Here is a 24,682-nt window from a genome sequence, read left to right as displayed (position 1 = left end):
GGGGCTAGAACTCACAATCTCCTGTTTCTAGCCTGGTGCATTAACCATTAGATCAAACCACTAGATCAAAATGTAATCTTTGTGTCTCCCTGGGCTCAAGGGAAGATGGCCAGTCCAAATGTAAGTACATTTTAATGTATATTTTTGCAACCTGAAGCATCATCTGCATCCAAATTAAACCCCGATATAAAAATATTACACAACCAAAGTTTCATTTGCACTGCAGGGTAAACAATACTCAAAGGAGTTTCACATTCCCCAATGTGAGACTTTCAAAACAGAACCACGTTTTTGCAAAACAGTGCCAAGAAATCTCTTACATGGATCCCTGAAGCCAGTGCAGTGGTTGGTCTGGCTCGGGTGAGCCAAGAACCGAGTTTCTTCCACTCCCTGGAGGTTCCATGTTATCAGCAGCCCATCTCTGCCCATGGAGATGACATGGTCTTTCTGTACAAGGATCCAGAAAAGGAAGAGTTCAGAGGAATAAAACAAGAAGCGTGGCCAGGGATAGTTACAGTCGTGATATGTGTAGCAACTGCTCTCTGGGAATGGCTGGGAACTTCCAAAAAATCTTGAAGCTGGCTCCAGCACAGAGAAGATTTTATAAATGGGGTACACTTCAGAGCTGTGCAGAAATACAATTCTCAGAAGACCCCCAGCAGAATACTAGTTGGATAGGCTGAGAACGGATGTCCCACATCTGAACTTCCTTAGAAAGTAATAAGTCAGTTAAATAAGCCAGGAGTAGATAGTTAAAATGAGGAAAAGAATCAAAAGACTAACAAGAATCTACAATGAATTAGCCACAGTTAACAGAAATAATTACTGTACCAATTCTACTACTAAATGGTGATAATAGTAGTACTGGTAGTCCTTGACTTACGACCACAGTTAAGCACAACATTTATGTTGCTAAGTGAGACGTTGTTCAGTTTTGACCCATTTCATGATCTTTCTTGCCGGGGTTGTTGTGAATTGCTGCAGTTGTTAAGCTGGTAACAAAGTTGTTAAGTGAATCTGGCTTCCCTATTGACCTTGCTTGTTGGTAGGTCACAAAAGGCAATCACATGACCCCAGGGACACTGCAACCGTCATAAATATGAGTCAGTTCCCAAGTGTCTGAATTTTGATCACATGGAAATGCTGCAATGGCCATAACTGGAAAATAAGTCATAAGTCACTTTTTTCAGTGCCGTTGTTAAGTTCAAATGGTCACTAAACAAATTGTTGTAAATCGAGGACTACCTATACACTAGTTATCAGCAATAATAATATTACTTTCTGCACATTCCAAGGTATTAGTTTTCTTATACTCTTAGGAAGAGGCTTCTGGTTGAGCTAGATAGAATATAACATCATTCATTCATCATCCATCATCTATCCACCCATTAATTAATTCATTAAATTGTTTGTCTGCCATCTAACTGCAAGCCAACTCTTTACACCTGGAAGTATACAGATTATACAAATGCAAATAGCAATTTCAGGCCAATTTCAATCCTCAAACATTAAAGCATCAAGTTAGAAAGTTTTTAATCCCTATCTCTGTGTTTGTTTCAAGCCTTCTCCAAGTCACGGTTCATTTCTTTTTCTAAATACAGCCTTGAATGCAAAGCTGTTTTCTGTTCCACCTTCATCCACAGAGACCGTGTTCTAGAAGGGCCCACAATGTTTTGAACCTCAAAACAGCTCGTTCTGAATTTGAAAGAGGCTGTGGCTCCTCCCAAAGGGATCATGTCAAGCTCAAGACAACTTCTCTGAGCTCAAAAGAGTGCTGGATCAATTCTGGAGAGATCAAAATGGCCTCTTTCAAATGCGAACAAAAATGATTTCCAATTCCAAACTCTTTGTGCTTCTTTACAGAGTTTTCAGTTTTTAGTTCAAACTCCCTCACTTCGTTTTAAAGAATTACTGAAATGCTTTTGTTTGCAGCAGGAGGAGGAAAAATAGTGAAGGGGAGGCAAAGACATATTTAGGAAAGAAGATTTGAAAATAACCTTTGGCCTATCCCCTTACCTCAGTTGTAATACCACAGATTGGGCTTTGGTGACCCAGGAATTTCTGGACACGCTCGCTTGTTGTCATATCCCAGAGACAAACGGTACCGTCATTGGAGCCAGAGAGCTGTTGCCAAAAGAACAAGGGTCAGAAAGAGGAGTTAGGAATGCAGAGAGAGAGGAAAAAAACTTTAAAAATATTAAAGTAAAGGCAAAGGTTTCTCCTGTTCAATCATGTAGTTTCCTAGTTCCATTGTTTTCCCTTTTTTGAAGATTTCTGACTCTGGGGGATGGTGCCATCTGAGTTTACTAGCTAAGGGAACCAATGTTGTCCAAAGAAACTTCTGTGGTCATGTGGCCAGCATGACTATAAGCCAAGGCTCACAAGATGCTGTTACCTTCCCACCGAAGTGGTACCTATTTATCTACTCACATTTGCATGCTTTCAAACTGCTAGGTTTTCAGAAGCTGGGGCAAGAACAGGACTTAGAATTAGAACAGGGGTGCCAAAGCCCAGGGGCTGGATCCGGCCAACGGGATGCTTAGATCTGGCCACAAGTGGTGTTGAGCTGGCCACACCCACCCTAACCACACCTCACCCAAACCACACCCATCCCAGCCCCACAAGGTCAAACACAACCGTGATGTGGCCCTCAATGAAATCGAGTTTGACACCCCTGACTTAGAATAACTTTATTGTCAGTTTAAATATACACTAATCAATGTACATTAAAATGAAATTTTGTTGTATACAGCTCTCAAAGGGTCACCATCTCCAATATATACCAGTATTACAGTGGGATTCAAAATTTTTTACTACCAGTTCTGTGGGCGTGGCTTGGTGGGCATGGCAGGGGAAGGATACTGTAAAATCTCCAGTCAGAAGTGGTATTTGCTGGTTCTCCGAAGTACTCAAAATTTCTACCGTTTCTCCAGAACTGGTCAGAACCTGCTGAATACCACCTCCGATATATATTATATAAACACAACTCTCCCTCCTCCACTGCAAAATGAGCTCACGGCATCAAATGAGTTTGAGTTTCAAACTGCCGACCTTCTGGTCGACAAGTGCAGCATCCTAACCACTAGGCCATCTGACTAAAAACCGAACAAACTGATGAATCGTCAAATAAATCAATCAAGATTTCTCATTCAAGACATGAAGAACCAGGATTCAATGATCCTACTTTTGACACATAGTGAGGAGACCCAGCTGTGTGGTCACTAAGAGTGACTTGAAGGCATATAATCAATCAATCAATCAATCAATCAAAAGTTGTGTTTTTGCTCCTAATGGGGATTACTCAGCCACTGAGGGTCAGCGATCATATTTGAAAAGTGATCGCTGACCCTTCATGATTCTTTGAAAGCCTATAGATGCTGAAAGGACATAAAAGCCACAGGGTTTACCTTATCACAAAATGGCTGCCAGAACTGATAAGTGAGTGAGGGCTCCTACTAGGAACCCAGAATTGATTGTAAGGACAGGCAGCCTGCCAAGTGCCCAAATTTTTTCATGTGACCATGGGATGGGGGGTGTTGCAATGGCCACAACTTCAGGTACTGGTTGTAAATCTCTTCATTCAGCAATGTTCTAATTCCAAACGATTGCTGAATAAAAGTCACAAATCAAGAACTATCCATGTTTCCCAAAAATAATGCCAGCTCTTATATTATTTTTTGCTCCAAAAGACACATTAGGGCTTATTTTCCAATTAGAGGTTATTTTGGGGGAAATATGGTACTAAATGCATCCATCTGGCTGATCTTAACTGGAGCTTATTTTTGGGATAGGGCTTATATTACAAGCATCCTGAAAAATTATGCTAGGGCTCTTTTTTTTCAGTTAGGTCTTATTTTCAGGAAAATAGGGTATGTGTAAGTGACTAAAAGGAAAACTTTTTCTTTTTAACTTTGCAGGACAGTCATTATTTATTTTCATTTAGATTATTGCATCTTAGTCCTTTTTCCTGAAAAGGGGGACACAGTTCTGCTATATAAGCAACTACCCAAAACTTCTTGGATCTGAAAATGTCTCCTAATTTCTTTCCCTTTTTTTTAGACTTGTGTATTTTCATTTTCTTCTGTTTTACTTTCATCTGTCTGCTGGCATTATAGCCATAATAAAGATTTGATGTGTCTGAATAATGATAAAATCTAACACTTAAATGCTCCAAAATTAATGCAACAACTATTTAGGCAAACCCAGCAGATATTAATGGTAAGAGAATGCTACCTCTGATGGACTCAGAGGAAAGTTCTCAAATGCCACACATTTTATTTTATTTTTAGATTTATTTCCATTTTTAGAAATAACTCAAGGCCATGAACATACCTAATACTCATTTCTCTTCCTATTTTCCTCACAACAACCCTGTGAAGGGAAGAGGACTGTGAGAGAGTGATGGGCCCAAATTCACCCAGCCAGTTTTCTTACCTGGCAGGACTAGAATACACAGCTTCCTGATGATTGGCCCAAAGTCACCCAGCCAACTTTCATGGCTAAAGCAGGACTAGAACTCACAGTCTCCTGGTTTCTAGACTGGCTCTTTTTTTTACTGATTCACAACAATGGATTTGCAAATGCTACATCAATGGCTAGGTGGTACGTCTTCCTTCTCGATCAATGCGTCTTCCTTCTCGATCAATGACCGAAACTAACCTGGCCCTTTCTGGCCCTGGGAACTCTAACCTGGCCCTGGGAACTCTTCCTCAGGAGAACCAGAAGCGCATGCTCTGTGAATTTCTCCAAACTCACCAACATGGTGCCAATCCAAGCACAGCTGGAAATCCAGTCCTGGTGGCAGAAAAGCAGGGATCGCAAGAGAGAAGGAGTCTTCTGAAGAGGGTCCCTTACGTCCCATAGAAACAAGGCCTGAGATTGGGAGGAGATACATTTAGTACAAAGCAAAGAACTGCAGCTGTTTTTGCTCTATTCATTTTTTGCCAAACAGCCTTTCTTTCAACACAGTCCATATCTTGCTTTCTAAAGCAAGGAATGGGGATGGGGATGGGGATTGGGATGAGGATGGGATGGAATGGAATAGAATAGAGTAGAAATACAATAGAATAGGAATAAGGATAGGATAGGATAGGATAGGATAGGATAGGATAGGATAGGATAGGATAGGATAGGATAGGATAGGATAGGACAAGACAGGACAGAATAGGAATAGGAATAGGAATAGGAATAGGAATAGGAATAGGAATAGAGTAGAGTAGAGTAGAGTAGAGTAGAGTAGAGTAGAGTAGAGTAGAGTAGAGTAGAATAGAATAGAATAGAATAGAACAGGATAGGATAGAATAGGAATGGAATAGAATAGAAATAGAATAGAATAGGTGTCAGCTTTCAAGATTTTCTCTTTTTTTCTCTCTTTGCTTTGCATCTTTCGGCTGTCATAAGAATCAGGGGGAGGAGTGGGGACATGGTTATGGGAAGTGAGCTGGAGGTGTTACAAAACAGAACTGTATAAGTTGGGGTGGGGGGGGAAGGTTCTTGCTTAGGCTTCTATCTATCCTATGCTATGAGCAGCTGCAACTCTTTATCAAAATATGTCAAGGTCAACAGACAGAGGCCTCATCACCACCTGAAGATGCACACATGATGATATACACAACTTTTAATTGGATGAGCCAATTGAACTATTGGGGGTGGGAACGTTGCCATTATTTTGTATATGTGATTTACGCGCCCATTTTCTCAGATTCAGAATTCTTTTGTTGCTATTACTTGACTTCCAGTAAAAGATACCTTTTCTCTAATTAATGGAGTCTAAGTATTTCTGTCTTGGAATTTGAATGGAGCACCAGCTGACAATAGGAATAGAATAGGAATAGGAATAGAATAGGAATAGAAAAGAATAGGAATAGAATAGAATGGATTGGAATGGAATGGAATGGAATAGAATAGAATAGAATAGAATAGAATAGAATAGAATAGAATAGAATAGAATAGAATAGAATAGAATAGAATAGAATAGAATAACAGAGTTGGAAGGGACCTTGGAGATCTTCTAGTCCAACGCCCTGCCTAGGCGGGAAACCCTATACCACTTCAGACAAATGATTATCCAATCTCTTCTTAAAAACTTCCAGTGTTGGAGCATTCACACCTTCTGGAGGGAAGTTGTTCCACTGATTAATTGTTCTAACTGTCAAGAAATTCCTCCTTAGTTCTCGGTTGCTTCTCTCCTTGATTAGTTTCCATCCAGGTTGCTTCTTGTCCTGCCCTCAGGTGCTTTGGAGTATAGCTTGACTCCCTCTTCTTTGTGGCAGCCCCTGAGATACTGGAAGACTGCTATCATGTCACCCCCGTCCTTCTTTTCATTAAACTAGACATACCCAATTCCTACAACCATTCTGTGTATGTTTTAGCCTCCAGTCCCCTTCTTCCTACTTTCTTAGCCACCAATTTTTCAGAGGCTAGAAAGATTAATATGTAAGCTATGAAGGATTCTGGGCAGTTGAGCAAACTATTACAGCAGACATTTGTTAGGAGATGGAGCCTCACCATCCCACTGCACAACTGATGAAGGCATCAATATTCTTGGATTGGAGTATTGAGGGGAGGTAAATTGGGTGTGACATTGAAACCATATCCCAGAAGCTCCTTCCGTTGTCTTTTTTGGGGCATGCTAAAGTTCTTCTGCCTTGGGTCGAGGTCATTGGATAACCTTACCCGGTCTTTGCTTCCGGTAGCAAGGTAGTTGCCATCCAGGCTGAAGGCACAACAAGTCACCCCAGAAGTGTGACCACGGAGGATGGAGAGTGGTGAGATGCTGGCATCCAAAGCAGGTGCTGGTCTAAGGGTCTCTGAAAGCCACAGCCCAATGGTGAAATCCTCTGGAAAAAGAAATATATACAGGAGATGAATGTAAAAGTGAAAAGAAGCCAATAGGTTTGTAACTTAGAAGTTAGGTCAATATATGTTTCACAGAACATATGGCAACCTGAATTCTTTCAACATCTTCTTCCGGCCCAGATAATGATATTTTAAACTCAAACATGAACCCCATTCTCCTCCTTCTTCCCCAAGTGGTATTGTCCTTACAAGTACTGCCTCTTTATTGCAAATCTGCATTGCAAAAATTAAACAAATAAAGGGGGAGAGTGACTTAGTAATTAAACGCAAGCATTCTGAACACACCCAGAGACACCTTTTGCAAATATTTCGTTCCAGTTTCCATAACTCATCTCTGCTCCTGAAAAGAGCCTGGCTGGAATTAGGAGGACCAAGAAAACCAATTGACTGCCACGACTTAAGATCCAAGCTGGGATCTTAAGAGTAATCCAGTTGGCATCAAAACCAAAAATAAACTTGCCTGTACACAATACCCCTCCCCACATAATTCTAACTATACACATCTCCAGCAAAACCTATACAAAGAAGGTACAGAAAGAGGTTCTTCCTTTCTCTTGTTATCACAAATTTGTAAATATATGAGACAAATATCTGTATTCAACAAAAGAAGAAAAGTGAAATCTCCTTGAAGTCAAGTTCAATTCCTAAGTGACTTCATGGAATTTTCTTGGAAGCAACATGGAAGTATCTGAAGGGATTCTCAGTCATCCAGGTCATGGTTGTCGCTAAGGTGCTTTTTCAGGAGGCAACTGGACTTTCTGGTTTTTCTTTGGAAGACGTTTCGCTTCTCATCCAGGAATCTTCTTCAGCTCTGACAAGATAGTGGGGAATGGAAGGATTTATAATCCTTGCAGACAGCTGGTCATTTGCATCCTTTTAGAGGGTCATTGAAGCACTTGGAGGTTTATCTGTATCCTTAGAGTCCCCTGAGTAGCACTCCTGGTTTCTGTAGTCTGCATTTTTTTTTCCTCAGAAATTCTTCTAGAAATTTAGGATGAATACCCTTTGAACGGTGTGGTACTAGGAATAGATTCCCAGAGGAAAAATTGCAGACCACAGGAGCCAGGAGCACTACTCAGGGGACCCTAAGGATACAGATAAACCTCCAAGTGCTTCAACGACCCTCTAAAAGGATGCAAATGACCAGCTGTCTGCAAGGATTATAAATCTTTCCATTCCCCACTATCCTGTCAGAGCTTAAGAAGCTTCTTGGATGAGAAGCGAAACATCTTCAAAAGAAAAAAAAGGAAGTTCAGTTTCCTCCTGAAAAAGCATCTTTGGGACAACATGGAAGTGGTTTGCCATCATTGCTACAGATTTTGGCTTCTCAGCCTGATCTAAAAACCTGGGACTTCCTGCTAATCTGCCATCCAAGTTCCAACCAAGCTTGACCCTACTTAGCATGTCCCAACTTAGTTATCAAGCTTAGGCAAGGTTAGCCAGATACCGTTACCTTCAATTTCACTGAATTCTCCCAGGGGCATCTCCCTTTTTTTGCTCAATCATTTCCGGTTCTTGAAGTCTTCAAAGAAACCCCTGGTTGGACTCACCTGAGACAGAAGCCACCAGTTTATCAGACACCCCAAGGCCCATCACAGCTTTCTCATGAGCCTTGAACTTATGGCAGCAGTCAGAGCTGCTCTCAAAAGTCTTCCAGACACAAAGGGACCCATCGCCGAGGCCCGCAACCAAAAATACATGGTGTAACCAGGCCAGGCTACAGACAGCCACATGACTTCCTTGCAAATGAATCGGGGTTGTCTGAAAGCCTGCAAGAAAAAGAACAAGCATGGATGGAAAAAAAAAAAAGGTTTCATACTCTTTGTCATTAAAGAAACTGTTAGGGGCTGGATGGGGAGCAACCGGTTCAAACTGAATCCCAGAAAGATCGAGTGGCTCTGGGTTTGGGTTCTTTGGTCCATGGAGAATTGCCCCTTTTCGTCTTGGATGGGGTGGCACTGTCTCAAACAGACCCAGTGCATAATTTGGGGGTTCTCCTGGACTCACAACTGACAAGAGCGGGTGGCAGTCATGGCCAGGAGGGCCTTTACACACCTGTGGGTTGGGCTGTTCTTCCAATGGGCATTTTTGCCAGGAAATTAGGCTTCCACTTAGTTCTTTTGACCCAAATTACAGTTCACCTAGGACATTGATCATCATGTAGAACTCAGATGAAACAGCCAGTAAATTAGGATTACCATCCATGAAGCTAAAAATTAAATATAGTTTCTACACTTCAAGTAATAAAGACTGGTGCGCCATTTCAGACATCAAACAATTGGCAAGGGAAGTAGGGGATGGATGGATGGATGGATGAATGAATGGAGTAGATGAACAAAAGGGAGGGAGGGAGAAAAGGAAGGAAGGAAGGAAGGAAGGAAGGAAGGAAGGAAGGAAGGAAGGAAGGAAGGAAGGAAGGAAGGAAGGAAGGAAGGAAGGAAGGAAGGAAGGTTTTCCATAATAAATGAAGGCGCCAAACTGCATAATTGTCTTACGCCAAGGTTGACTGTAGATCCAGATGCCATCTGAATGGTGTCCCACAGCCAGTCGGCTTCCATCAAGATTTGAGGCCATGCACAGGGCTGGGGAAAGAGTTCTTGATCCTAAAGTGCTCCAAAATTGCCCCAAGTGGCCTTTGCAAATCTGAACCTGTGCATCAAGATACAATGATCAATTAGGCAACACAAAAAGACATGCACATGGGAGATTACCAATATTTGCATATTCCATTGGGAGGAAAAAAGAATTAACCAGCAAGTTTAAAAAAGGGTAAGACACCCCCACAAAAAACCTTCAATACAATTTATTTTTTAAAGAAAAGATTGCATTCACAGTTATAAATCATTGGTTTGTCCTATTTGGGGCTAAACTCCAATGTAGACTGCATGGGATTTCATATGAATGGGTGTGGTTTTCTTTAATAAAGAAATGGGTTTCCAGTGGAATAAATGGATTAGAAAATGAACTTATTCTATTCTATTCTATTCTATTCTATTCTATTCTATTCTATTCTATTCTATTCTAATTCTATTCTTATTCTATTCCTATTCTCATGATAAACTGTATATCTATATCTATCACGTATCTATATCTATCTATATATTATGTGTGTATGTGCATGTGTATGGGTATATATGTGTGTGTGTATGTATGTGTGTATATATGTGTGTGTCTGTGTGTGTATATGTGTGTGTGTCTGTGTCTGTGTGTATGGTATTCAGCTTTGTTCGGGTATTTTCCCACATCATTATAGTTGTGCCCTTAAAGTTGTAGCAACGTTTCAGCAGAATCTCATCTGCCATCATCAGGCTTCTGTGTTGTGTTCGTCTGTGAGTCAGACTTTCACAGCCTGTGAAAAAAAGACTTTCATGGCTTTCACATCTCACAGACGAACACAGTACAGAAGCCTGATGATGGCACATGAAATTCTGCTGAAACATTGCTACAACTTTAAGAGCACAACTATGATGATGTGGGAAAATACCTGACAAAGCTGAATACCATACATGTAAGTACCTGCGAAAACTTAACACACACACACACACACACACACACACACACACACACACACACAGAGTATATGTATGTATATGTGTGTATAGATAGATAGATAGATAGATAGATAGATAGATAGATAGATAGATAGATAGATATGCACACATATAGTATATCTCTCTCTCTGTGTTTGTGTATACACATACATGCACACCCTATATACATATATACATATATACACATATGTACAGTACATACATACATACACACACACACACACACACACACTTATTTATTTATTTATTATTTCTGGGTGGTTCCCAATCAGCAATAAACTCCTGTAAATTTACTGATGTACTGACAGAAATTGAAATTATGATTGATCCATTATAAGTGCAATAGAATTTTCTCTTATACCCGTCTTAAACCAGCTCCTCAACCGAGGACCCTAACGTCCCTCCCATCAGCCTTCAACCTTATTCAGCGTGATCAAAGTTGCACCTTGCAGTCTTCTCCTGCTGTGAGAAGTTCTTCATTGGAAAGGAACCGAGCCACTGAGGTGCATCCAGAGTGAGCCTTGAATGAACCCAGGATGATGTTTTCCTGCCACGACCAGAGGGTGATGGAACCAACCAATGTACCCGCCGCCAAAACTTTCCCAGTGGAAGAAAAGGAAATGCAGCGGATGGAGGCATCATGATCCTCCATGACCTGCAAGAGACAACGATGGTCAAAGGTGGCCATCTGCTTCCACAAGACTTCCAGAGCCAGTTCCGTTGATTGACAGGTCTTCATCAATCACCCATCTCCCAGTTATACGCCGAGTCTCTCTCAACCTCACCGAGATCTTATTCATTCCATTTGTATCCAAGACGGTGACCGATCTGTCCCATCCACCAATAGCCACCAACTGATTCTTTGGATGAAAGGTCACACAGTTCAAAGGGCAGGGGAAGTTCCACTGGTGGAGCACATGTCCTTGGGCAGCTTCCCAGAGCTGAGAATTTTTTTAAAACAGTGAGAAATTGAGGATTTTGTTAATGCTTACAACTGTTGCAGCTATTACTCTTAATGTTGGATTTAGACTTAGTGAGCCCCTGTAGTATGAGATGCTATAAATGGTTCTATTTAGCAATTGCTGGCCGAGAAGAAGGCAGAGTAACAACTGAACTTGGCAAAAATGCCAGCAAGATGTATATCCAATCTGTGATGGGGTAGAAAGGGGCCCTCTTTGAACAGAAAGTGGAAATATATGCAGAAACAAAGCATACTTCTTTAAAAAGCTATCCACTGCCATAGAAGAACCTCTAAGCATAATCTTTGAAAAATCTTTCAGGACCAGCTCCTTGCCAAAACTACGGTCACAAGCCACGGTCATCCCCATCTTCAAAAAGGGAGAGCCCAGCCTAGTTGAAAATTACAGACCAATCTCTTTATGCTGCGTCACCTGTAAAGTCATGGAATCAATTATTAACCAATCCATTATCCTCCACTTAGAGACAAACAACCTACTTTCCAATAAACAATTTGGTTTCAGAATAAAACTATCCTGTAATCTGCAACTCTCACACTGCAGAAACATATGGACTACACAACTCAGTCAAGGAAAAGCAATAGACGCAATCTACATAGACTTCTGTAAAGCCTTTGATTCAGTGGTACACGACAAACTACTCCTAAAACTAAAATCTTATGGTATCTCTGGACAACTGCATAACTGGATAGAAGCATTCCTGTCAAACAGAAAACAAATGGTCAAAATTGGGAATGTCCTATCAAATTCTGCACCTGTCAACAGTGGTGTCCCCCAAGGCAGTATTCTACGACCAACTCTCTTCATATTCTACATAAATGACCTCTGTGATCATATTAAAAGCAACTGTGTCCTATTCACTGATGATGTAAAGCTATTTAACACCACAGACAATACTGCTACTCTTAAAAAAGTCCTCGACTATGTATCAGAATGGTCAAACAAGTGGCAACTTCAAATCTCAACAAATAAATGCTCTGTCTTACATATTGGCAAAAAAAATATCAGAAAATAAAATACAGGCTGAATAGTCAAGACCTTGTTGATGATCCAAACTCTGTCAAGGACCCTTGAGTACTCATCTCTAATATTCGAAGTGCTAGGGCCCACTGTAACTACATAGCCAAAAAGGCATTAAGAATTGTTAACCTAATCTTACATAGCTTTTTCTCTGGTAATATCACACTACTAACTAGAGCATACAAAACATTTGCTAGACCTATACTCGAATACAGCTCATCAGTCTGGAACCCACATTATGTATCTGATATTAACACAGCTGAGAAAGTCTAGAAATATTTCACAAGAAGAGTTCTCCACTCCTCTACTCATAGCAGAATACCTTATGCCACCAGACTCAAAATTCTAGACCTAGAAAATCTAGAACTACGCCACCTTTGGTCCGATCTAAGTATAGTATATAAAATCATACATTGCAATGTCCTGCCTGTCAATGAATACTTCAGTTTCAACTATAACAATACAAGAGCAAACAACAGATACAAACTCAAGGATAATCGCACCGAACTTGATTGCAGGAAATACGACTTCAGCAACAGAATGATCAATGTCTGGAAACCACCTGACTCTGTGGTTTCTTCCCCAAACCCCAAAAACTTTAACCTTAGACTTTCTACTATTGACCTCACCCCTTTCCTAAGAGGTCTGTAGGGGGCGAGCATAAGTGCACCAACCTGCCTACCGTCCCTGTCCTATTGTGTCTTTTATATATTTTTAAATTTTTCTTATATGAATCCATGTATTCATATTTATGTTTTACTTATACCTATTATCTTGTAAGCAATTGACAAACCAAATAAATAAATAAATATTTTAATCAGTTAATGAGGTTATGTAAGCCAAAGAGGAAAGTTTAATTTATGTAGACTTTCATATAGAACATTATAATAAAACTGTGACAAATAAAAATCTGAAATTGTGAGGGCTCATCTCAGACCATGAGGCTCTGACAACATGAAGGTGTGTGGATTCCCAGAATTCCCCATGCTGGCTGGGGAATTGTGAGAGTTGAAGTTTACACACCTTCAAATTGCCAAGATTGAGAAACATTGTTTTAAGCTGCATCTGGTTTAATTTATGTTTAAATCCAGTTGTGTGTGCCCTCCCTCCCCTAGACCCAGTCAATAATACCTTAAGAGTGCTATCCAGTGATACTGAAGCTAATAGTTTACAATCTGAACTGATGCAGCAGTCTGTAATTTGGGCCTTGTGAGCATCCTTGCTCAGGATCCTAAAACAATAAAGAAACAGGAAACCTGAAGGTAGCAATTAGATGTGATGGCTTGTTGACCTGAAATAATGCAAGATCACTATGTCTTTTTAAAAAAATGTATTTATACTTTGTATATTTAACTTGTATATTTATTGTAAGTTCTACATCAGGTAATCAACAAATTAAAATTTAAACAAGAAGGAAACCAAAGAAACAATGCAAAAGAAAAAGAAACAATAGTTATGAAATACAGTGAGTTCCAACCTACTCTGTAACAGTTCATTATCTACTGTCCCTCTTAACAGAACAACAAATTATTTCCTGAAATATTTTATGTTGAAATATCTGAAATCTTTTCCTAGAAGTTTGTTAAATCACTTCCATGCCTCACTTAATCTGCATCTTTTTGGTCACCCAAACCATAAATCATCATTATAATTTTTTTTCATTCTTTCAGCAACAATTCCCTATCAGCTTTCTAGTCTTTCAAATAAGATTTTCTCATTCTTTTTCTTCTAATTGAACAAATTAACTTGTTTGGTAAAGTCTGACATTTTCACAATAGACTCCTCCATTTTGGCAGGAGTATTAAGTATCAAAGAAGAGCATCAGAAGAAGAAGAAAAATGAGTATTAGTGCAAGAAAACTGAAGACAGAGCAGACTTTTTTTAATCATTTGGCTCTAAATTAAATGCACTTTCATTTATTACATTTCCTATCTAAAATGGACAGAAATTATATCCTGATCTTTGCATTTGTGATTGGAGGGAGATCCAGAGATGCTGAAAAAGAGGACCCAGTGTCTACAGGCAGCTCAAGACCATCAAATTGCCCATCCCAAGGTTTTAAACTGTAGCCCCATTTTAAAGTACAGGCGTACACCAAGTACAGGCGGACACCATCCTCCAGTCTCATTAATTCCCCAAATGGTATCTCTATTTCCTTTCTTTTAGAATAACAGACTAACAGAGGTCTTCTAGTCCAACCCCCCCTTGTTTAATCTCTTCTTTAAAAACCTCCAGTGTTGGAGTAAAAACTTCTGTAGGCAAGTCGATCCATTAAATACTTGTTCTGTCAGGAAAATTCTCCTAGGTTGGTTCTCTCCTTGATTAGTTTCCATCAATTGCTTCTTGCCCTGCCTTCTGGTGCTTTGGAAAATAGGTTGACCCTCACATCTTTGTGGCAGCCCCTTAGATATTGGAACACTGCTATCAGCTGTGCTTAACTGTTGTGCTGTTTCTCTTCCATTTCAGGTAGTCTTGACTTACAACCATTCATTTAGTGACCATTTGAAGTGGCAACAGCACTGAAAAAACTGACTGGCTTAGGACTTAGGACTAAACTTAGGACTACTGCATCATTCCCATGATCATGTGATCAAAATTTGGGTGTTTGGCAACCAGCATGTTGCAACATCTGAAGTCATGCAAACACAACGTTTAACCTTCCTGATAAGGTTAAGGTAGATTCACTTAACAATGACATGATTGGTTTAATAACTGCAGCAATCACTTAACAAGGGTGGCAAGAAAGGTCATAAAATCAGGAATGATTCACTTAATAACTGTCTTGCTTAGCAAAGGCAATTCTGGTCCCAGTTGCAGTCATAATTCCAGGACTATCTGTATTCAAGATAAAAAAAAAATTCCCTCAGCCCATAATACCTGCATCCTTCTCTCAGGCTCCAAAGTTCAAAGCGTCCATTGAAGGCCCCGAGACAAACCGTTGTTTCAGACAAAAATGCACAGGCTGAGATTCCATCACAAGAGGTCAACAACGATTTCTGTTCCTAAATCATCAGAAGGGGGAGAATTTGTGGTCAGAAATCAGATCAATCACTCCCTTCACCCAACCATATTCATCCGATGCATTTTTTTTTGCTTTGTGGATTTGGGCAGATTTCAAAAATAAGAAGTATGCTTTTAGCAGGTTTTCTTCTTTGTTCAGGGTGGAACTTAGTTCAGATCTCCAAGTTCCTTTTTCTTATTGTTGAAAATAATATATTCGTTTTATGTGGTTAACTTTTTATCAATGCCATACTGAACAATAATGGTACCTTGTTGTAACGTATTTGTTTCGTGTACTGATATTGTAACTTTGCATCATTTTTGTATTTTGTTTGTTTTCTTTTTCACGAAAATTATTTAAAAATGATTTTAAAAAGTACACACAGGGCACGTACACAGCATCTCTCAGCAGCTCCTTAAACCAATTCCTTCTGTTCCCAAGATTGTGTAACAATTGTGCAGCCCTCCAAAAACACACAATATCTTTAAAGAACTGCAGACATGTTCTAGTTCAGTTCTTTCTAAAACCTAGGGAAATTACCCCAAATTGGGTAAAAGTGATTTTTCTTTGGATAATGACACATAAACCCATTATCCATCCCAACAGCACATTTAAACTGACTTGAAGTGTCCCACATGAACTAAAATATATTCAAAAATCTCCCAAGGTATTCCTATTAGGATGAAAATGGATGTATTACCAATGGTAATTTGTTGATATGACATAAAGATCATTCAATTATATTATTTTCATAATACAGGCAGTCCTCAATTACTACTATTTGGTTCATGGCTGCTACAATGTCCTACCAGTCAATGACTACTTCAGCTTCAACCACAATAATACAAGAGCACGCAACAGATACAAATTGAATGTAAACTGCTCCAAACTTGATTGGAGAAAGTACAACTTCAGCATCAGAATGGTCAATACCTGGAATGCACTACCTGACTCTGTTGTTACATCCTCTAACCCCCACTCCTTTAACCTCAACCTATCTACTATTGATCTCACCCCATTCCTAAGAGACCTGTAAGGAGTGTGCCTATCATCCCTGTCCTATTGTCCCCATTTATTTGTCCCTATTTCCTGTATTCTTACTATGTTTATACTTATACCTATTATCTTGTAAGCAATTGACAAGTCAAATAAATAAAAAAAAAACAAATAAATAAATAAATAGTGCCAAAGAAAAAGATTTACAATTGGTCTTCAAAGTTTGAGAAGACTTTCGGATAAAGACTTGGATAATGAAGGAAAAGGTTTGGGAAGCATTCATCTAAGTGAACACTACCACATAGCCTGCATGCTTCTGAAGGTAAAACATTGCTGAGAATTCAGATCGCTTTTACCTGTCCGGTCTTCATTTCCACCAGGTGTAATGTTCCCTCCACAGTACCCACAATAGCTAGTTTCCCCGAAGGAGCAAGAGAAACAGAAGAAGGCATGGAAGGAAGGTTCAAAACCAGACTGTAAAGTAAAAGAAAGGAGGTCATCCAGTTAGAGTTGTCTGGAAATTGAATCATGGCAACTGGACTTGTCTTTTTGGTATGAAACGTTTCGTTGCTTATCCAAGCAGCTTCTTCAGTCTGAACAAAAATTTGTGGAGATTCTCAATCATTCAGGTCATAGTTGTCTCTAAGGTGCTTTTCCAAAAGGCAACTGGACTGTTTTTTCCCTGAGAAGACGACGTTTTGTTTCTCATCCAAGAAGCTTCGTTGGTTCTAAAGCTTCTTGGATGAGAAGCAAAACTTCTTCTTCCTTAGGGGAAAAAAAACCAGTCCAGTTGCCTTTTAAAAAAGCACCTTGAAGTCAGTCTGAGCAAGTTGGTTAGGGCTACCCCATCACATCTGGTGTGGTGTAATTTCTTACCTAATCTGAATAAAAGTGCTGGATGGAGTAGGCAGAGAGTCATTGGGATGTAACTAAGCAACTTGATAAGACTGAAGAAGCTACTTGGATAAATAACAAAATGATGGCTGTCCAAAAAAGATGGGACAAGCCATTTGTTTCCTGCTTGACCAGGAGGTTGAGCTAGAAAATCTCCAAGATTCCTTCCAACTCTGTTATTCCGTTTTGAACCAACAAAAAAAGGAAGTCCCTTTGACATGACTCAACTTCCAGGGGGGAAACCAATAATATGCATGAGAAGAAAAGGACCTCATTGTTGGGAATGTAAGTCACCTAATAGTTGGGTTGGAAAATATATAAACCAGGATAGACATTTTAATACTTAAGGGAATGCTAAAATCGTAATTGGGTGTGGTTCCTCAGATGGCCATAAGATGGAGCCAGAAACCTGGCTTGATCTGTCCTGCTGTTCTGGAGAGTGTTGCCGTTTCTATTGTTCATCGTCATTCTTGGGTTTGATGTAAGTCTGTTACTGAACTGTTTTTGATACTGGACTTGGTTGTTGGATTATCCCTGGACTGAAAACTGACTGCTTGAACCGTGAATGACTTGGACTGTTTGTTGAACTTTGCTTAACCATTTTTACTGGAAGTAAAAACCTACATTTTACTATACAGTATGGCTGTGTGCTGTGTGTGCGTTATTCTTCACTACTCTCACTATGTCTCCCTGTGTGCGCTCATTCTCCTAACGGGGAATTACCTCAACACTCATCCCTTCTTTAGAGAATTACCTCCTGGTTTGCTGGGCCCTCTCAGGCTTGTTAATCCATTTCAAGAAAGGTTTCCCACATTTCCAGAGCGCCTCCTGGGCTTGTAAACAGAGATCTGAAGAACTGGGTTCATTAGCTGCCTGCTGCAGGAGTAGTAGAGGATTCTGGGAAAGCAGCCCGAAGTTTCTTTGCAAAAAGTCAGAAAATAAGTTGACTGCCTCGTTGGGTTCTGAGCCAGCAGCTGTTGCTACAGAAGGCAATGGACAGATTCATATTTTCAGTCATTTTTAGGATCCTTGCACGTCTACAGAATGAGCCCCTTGCAAGGCCAATCAGAGATGTCCAATCTTGGAAAGTTTAAGTCTTCAAGAACTGGGGACTTCAATTCCCAGAATTCCATAGCCTGCATGGGGAATTCTGGGAGGTGAAGTCCCCAGGTTTTAAAGTTGCCAATGTTGGACACCCCTGCCCTAAATGTAGCCTGAAATTTTTCCATCCCAGCTAAAACGCTGCAGCTGTTTTCCAAGTCTGCGATTCCCCAACTAGTTGAGGGGAGGGGAAAATAGGGGAGCCCCTATTTTCAATCCCACAGTGGCTCACCATAGAGTGCATAGGCTTCAGAGAGGTTGCGGAGAAGGCCGAGATGAAGATGGGCACCAATAACCTTTAAATCAGTCAGGAAAGAAGCCAGAATGTCCAAACGGCCACTTTGGACCTGTGGAAGAATTATAATTCAAGAAGGCCACTCTTTAGAGCAGTTTTTCTCAACTCTGGAGTATAAACTTCAACTGCCAGAATTCCCCAGCCAGGATTCCCCAGCCAGGAAAGCTTTGTGCTTTGGGCACAAAGCTAACTGGATGGTCCTGAACCAGACACTTTCTCTCAACCCTAGGAAGGTGGCAATGGCAAAACGCTTCCAAAAAACCATGCCCAGTAAACTGCAGGGACTTGTAAGTGAGTCTATAAGAATCAGACATGATTGAACAGAAGAAGAAAAATATTAAGAACTCTATATGTAAAAGAAACTGTTTAAAGTAGAACATTTTAGCTGAAAGATGCACTTCTGGTTAGTTATCTACACAGAATTTCTCTATTTGTTTTTGCTTATTTTTCTCAAAAGGTCTATGAATTGAACTCTCCAAGAAACTGCTTTTATTCAGACAAATTCAGCTTTTCTATGCTGTTGCTTAGAAGCATTTGAGTCACTTACCAAGTGGAAGGGCACAGCAGTTAATGCCTCTGCCTCAGATTTCTGGAAGGTCCGGGAGCCATCTGGGTCGGAAAGTTTCCACCAGTGAGCTACAGAGGAGAAAAATGTTAGGCAACTGCTCATTACTGCTCCCAACAGGTTGATTTTAACACTGTCTCCCACTATAAAAAATACTGCTTCCCTCTAGAGGTTGGCTGGGGTGCTGCAGTGATCTATTCAATGATGGCATGATCGAACCCAAGTACAGGTAGGTCTCGATAAGTACAGTGAATGAATCTCACCAAATGGTCTCATTAATCTAATTTGCATTATCCAGAGTGATATTTCTAGGGAAAATTTGGGAACTGGTTCCAGCTCAATGGAAATGGGGGATAAAAAAAATTAACTATAAATTTTATGTGTATATTAATGAAGTATTACAAAAAAGAATATAAAGAATATACCTTTAATTTAAACTGTTAATTTAAAGAGTTGCAGAGTAATTACAGAAAACAATACATATATAATCCTTGATTTACAATGGGTTCACATAAGGACCACGGTGTTTGCTTAATGAAAAAGTTCATAAAAGCCGGTCAGTCAAATGATGACCGTTTTACAACTGTCACAATTTATGACCAAAATTGCATGCTCATAAGTGAAGGTGACCTGTAAAAAACAATACAAAAAATCTATTATAGATTCAGGCATTTTAATATCTTTAGCATTGTTTTGGCATTGCTTTGATCATGTTTATGTTTTTCAATTATATCAAACTTTTGTCATAATGTAATTAGGACAAATTCTTCGTTAAACTTCTGCTATTCTCTCCTGACAGACTCCTCCTTCTCTCCAAAGCATCTGAAGGCAAGACAAGAAACAATGGATGGAAACTAAATAAGGAAAGAAGCAACCTGGAATTAAGTTCCTAACAGTGGGAACAATGAATCAGTGGAAGAGCTTGCCTCCAAAAGTTGTGAATGCGCCAACACTGGAAGTTTCTAAGAAGAGATTGGACAACCATTTGTCTAGAATGGTATAGGGTTTCCTGTCTGAGCAGGGGGTTGGACTAGAAGACCTCCAAAGTCCCTTCCAACTCTGTTATTCTGTTATTTCTTTTGGCGCAGATGATTAGCAGTGTGTCAAAAACTGTTTTAGTTGTGGAAGTTATAACCCACCTAGAAAAATGAAATTTCAGAATATACTAAAAAGACAGAAAATTTTCCCTAAAAGAGAAGTAGAAACTCAGAGAGGCAGAAACTCAGCCCCGCCACCTTTGTCAATGGGCCATTAAGGCCTGAGCCAGTCTATTCTACATAACAAAGATCTACCTCCTCCAGATAGCCATAATAGGAATTGCCCAAAGCCCTTTCATTACATCATCCAGCAAGGCTCAACCAAGCCTGGGACTCAGAACAGCCTATAGAATTGCCCCTGCATGGCCCCATGGGAGTCTGACAACCAATCAGAATACAAGCTCAAATTCAAATCCCAGCAGAGAGCATAAAACCAAGGGACTCTCAGCATTTCTTCCCATTTTTTCTTCACCCAAGGCATGTGATCCTGTCCACTATAAAAACATCTTTCCAAGCAGTCACCATGTTTCCAGTGTCTTTCTTCCCCACTTGGAACTGAATCCAGAAGAATATTTCTTCCAACAGTAGCTTCAATTGCACACACACCAGCCTCAAGTTAACTGAATGTTGAGCTGGATTAAACCAGAGGTGGGATTCAAATTTCTTAACAACTGGTTCTGTGGGCATGGCTGGGTATGGCTTGGTGGTCATGTGACTGGGATGGGAGTGGCTTGCTGACTGGGCGTGGTGGTCATGTGACTGGCAAACCAAATATAAGTGGTCCTCACTTAATGACCAGGTCCTCACTTAATGGCCAGTTGCTTAGCAAGTGTTCTAATTTATGACTGACCTCCACAGAGCTACTTGGCCTGTTTTTGGTGTTTTGATAACCCCATACACACCCTTCTAACCCTGCTATTCTTTGATTCTGTAAGGAACTCTGCTGGAGCAGTGAGTTGGACTAGATGACCTCCAAGATCCCTTGCCGGCCAGCCCTAGATTGCTGTGCTGCTTCAAAGTCTTCTGAAGCCAGGGTTTATGTCCTTCCTTCCTCTCCTTTTTATCTCTCCCTCCCTCCCTCCCTCCTTCTATGTATTTATCTACCCATCTATATATCTCATTTACTTTCCCCTCTCTCTCTTTCTTTCTTTCTTTTCAGTTCCTTTCTCTCTCCCTTTTTCTTTCTTTCCCTTTTCTCTTTCTTTTCTTTCCTGTATCTTCCTTCTCTCTTTCTCTCTTTCTTTCTCTCTCCCCTCTCTCTTTCCCTCTCTTTCTCTCTCTTTCTGTATTTCCCTCTCTTTCTCTCTTCCCCCTCCTTCTCTCCCTCTTTCTCTCTCTCTCTCTTTCTGTCCCTTCCTCCTTCCCTATCTCCTTCTAAAGCTAGGAAGCCCACCTGAAACACAAACACACATACACACACAAGGGTGGGATTCTCCCAGTTTGGCCCTGTTCTATTGTACTCTGCCTATCAGAGAATAAGCCTGCAGACAGGGACTGTGCTTTTTAATTTTTGTGCAGGGTCTTAAAAAAATACATGCAATCAACAGAAACAAACAAGGCAGCTTAGAAAAAAGAGGATGCTCAGAACAACCCCAGTTCTACAGTATTATAGAATAAGAACAGCCCAGAAGAAAGGCAATAGCAGGAAGGAAGGAAGGAAGGAAGGAAGGAAGGAAGGAAGGAAGGAAGGAAGGAAGGAAGGAAGGAAAGAAAGAAAGAAAGAAAGAAAGAAAGAAAGAAAGAAAGAAAGAAAGAAAGAAAGAAAGAAAGAAAGAAAGAAAGAAAGAAAGAAAGAAGAAACTACCCTACTGAGGGGCTGCAGAATCATGCAGCCTTTAACATTTCAGATTGGTGACCCTTCTTAGACCCAACTGGTGCTTCTTATTGTATCTACGGTACATGAGTTTCAGACCCAAAGATGCTCCTTCTCTCCAGGAGCCCAACCTTCAATTCTGGATGAATACTTCTGCACCCTTTCACTCTTTGTTCCTCAACATCCTTCTTACACTGAATCACAAGCCCGTGAACCAGATCAGAACCAAGAAGAACAGTTGCAGTTATGCTGCAATGGTCATAAGTGTGAAAAATGGTCATGTCACTTTTTTCAGTGCCATTGTAACTTTGAATGGTCACTAAATGAACTGTTGTAAGTCAAGGATTACCTGTACAAAAATACAAAAAGCTTCTTTGCTTGTAAAAAGCTGTCCTAAATAGCAATCATTAGATTAAAAATACATGCAAGCCGGAGTTACAAATCAGGCAGGGTGCCAGAGCACCTTGAGGAATTAAAATAGTTAAAATGCAATGATAACTATCAGCAGCTAACTCTTGCTCATAAAGTAAAACCCTTTAGCAGAGAGGTAATTTAAGCTCTCCAGAAAAAGCAGACCGAGGAATCCTTAGGTCCATTTGCACCATTTAAAAATACCATCTGGTCTCACTCACCTCACAAGATATCCTAAGGAAATCACCCAGATTTAAGGAAAGGTCACATGCCACCCAGAAAGGCAGTAAACAAAATCAGTGCCAAGCTTGCATCCTGCCTCTTGGAAGTACACCCCAAAAGGACAGTGCCAGATGGTATTAAAGCAGTAAAGGAAGACCTCCTCCCCAAATAGAAAAAGAAACCATGAGGCAAGAAAAAATTCAAACACAATACAAATAATTAAATCACAACAGTAGCTGTTGCTTGTTGAAGCTGAATAGGGAAAATTATCCTATCAATAAACACAAGATTAAACTTCATCAAGCACAGAATTAAGCTTCACCAAAAAACAGTTTTAGACCAAAACTCAGAAAGAGTATGTAAACTCACATTTGAATGTCAATCCTTCTAGCTAGCCAAGAAGCCTTACTGAATGTCACTCATCTTGGGTCCCTGTCACTAAAAGCTTTGCTTCATTATTCAATTATTTCTTCAAAGTGCTGATGGTCCAGGGAAGTATTTCCTCCCAACAGCAATGTAAAAATCTTAAAACAAACTTCCCCTTTAAGAAAGTCAAGCCCAGAGCCTCCTCGCTGATGCACTGTAGATCGCAACTCTCTGTGGCTTTAATCCGTACTCTTTCGTTGGAGAGCCCCAATTATTACGATTAGGGGCTGAAGCTGCCTTGAAGGGTGGTGGAGTAAGGGGAAGCCCCAAGCCAGGTTGAGGGGAGCCGCATCTCCCCCCCTGGTCTTGGTCTTTTTCCCCCCGAAGATGACTGCAGCGGTGGCTTAAAATGGCCACCCTGAAGAGGAGGACTCAGCTGGATTAAGATTTGTGCAGGACGGAAGAAAGAGATGGATAACATCTGAACCGGGACAACTGGGCAATACAACTAAACAAAAGTACCCCGGGATTAAGGTAACATGGAATTTTTAAGAAAAGAAAAGTAAGTGGCGAAATTACAAAGGGACAGGGGAAAAAAAAAAAAAGAAAGTCAAGCCCTAGAAGCTCCAGAGACAGCAAGTCTAGGCTGTCTGTCAAGAATGTAACAAGGGTGGGAAAAAACAATTACCGGTTCTCCCAACTACTTAGAAAGTTAAGAAGGGGTTCTATAGAACCGGATAGAATCAGTAGAATCCCATCCCTGGATTAAACACACCCTGGTATCAACTTACAATTTGCATGAAAGCAAATATCGCACTATTTGAACTCACATTAAAAACAAAAATCGTACTTTTCAAACTCTTATTAATTGCAACCTACATGAATTTAAATATCACCCAAATATTAAGAGGAAAAATTAAGGGAAGGAAAAATGGAAAGAATTGTTACCTGCCAAGAACACATGAGCTGTGTGCTCCAGTCCTGGTTTTTTCAAGTAGCGCTGTTCTACTGCCATCCTCACGGGGGCACCACAAAGTTGCAACCGAGAACCTGGGAGCTCCGATGGGGAACCGCAGGCTCCAAGAAGACTAGGGAGAAATAGCAGACAGATGGATTTAGTTTTCTAGTTCCTACCCTCTCCAAAAAAAATCAGTGCCACCCACTTCAGGATTAAATTACAGCCTCAGTAAAGAATTTAGGCAAGAGTCTCAGCCTCACTTCCAAACTTTTGAACTTATTTTTTACATCTGTACTCTGCTGCTCCTACAGACAACTATTTCTCAACGTTGACAACTTCAAAGTGTGTAGACTCCAAACCCCAGAATTCCTCAGGTAGCTTGCTGTCTGGGGAATTCTGGGGGTTGAAGTTTACACATCCTAAAGTCACTAAGGTTGAGAAACTTGACTCTAGACACCCTCAAGAGTCTGCCCTCCTATGGCATTCACAAGATTGAGAGACTAGAATTGGGCCCAAAGTCACCCAGCAAAATCAATTGAAAGCTTTGTCTAGAGCTATCAAAGTTGAGTTACAAAACACCAAATCATTATGAAGGTGCAGCAATTTGTCTCTTTGTC

General features: G+C 40.3%; 1 protein-coding gene across 6 annotated transcripts in view; it reads right to left on the bottom strand.

The window, feature by feature from the left end:
* The window catches only part of TEP1 (telomerase associated protein 1), a 96,309-nt gene that overhangs the window by 19,848 nt on the left and 51,779 nt on the right, over nt 1-24,682 (bottom strand). For all 6 annotated transcript variants that reach the window (XM_087916397.1, XM_087916399.1, XM_087916400.1 and 3 more), the window contains 15 exons: nt 24,056-24,195; nt 19,241-19,329; nt 18,631-18,745; nt 18,052-18,277; nt 16,760-16,877; nt 15,284-15,408; nt 13,538-13,637; nt 11,195-11,350; nt 10,855-11,064; nt 9,354-9,507; nt 8,409-8,627; nt 6,676-6,839; nt 4,756-4,872; nt 2,017-2,124; nt 321-447 (listed from right to left, as the gene is read on the bottom strand). In XM_087916397.1, coding sequence (XP_087772523.1) covers nt 321-447; nt 2,017-2,124; nt 4,756-4,872; nt 6,676-6,839; nt 8,409-8,627; nt 9,354-9,507; nt 10,855-11,064; nt 11,195-11,350; nt 13,538-13,637; nt 15,284-15,408; nt 16,760-16,877; nt 18,052-18,277; nt 18,631-18,745; nt 19,241-19,329; nt 24,056-24,195 — 2,168 coding nt within the window. The remainder of the gene's footprint in view (nt 1-320; nt 448-2,016; nt 2,125-4,755; nt 4,873-6,675; nt 6,840-8,408; nt 8,628-9,353; nt 9,508-10,854; nt 11,065-11,194; nt 11,351-13,537; nt 13,638-15,283; nt 15,409-16,759; nt 16,878-18,051; nt 18,278-18,630; nt 18,746-19,240; nt 19,330-24,055; nt 24,196-24,682) is intronic.

The sequence above is a fragment of the Pseudonaja textilis genome, chromosome Z, assembly GCF_049901715.1.
Source record: "Pseudonaja textilis isolate UNSWEBS1 chromosome Z, rPseTex1.2, whole genome shotgun sequence".
NCBI lineage: Eukaryota > Metazoa > Chordata > Lepidosauria > Squamata > Elapidae > Pseudonaja > Pseudonaja textilis.
The sequence above is the reverse complement of the archived record's forward strand: the minus strand, read 5'-3'. Positions and strand labels throughout refer to the sequence as shown.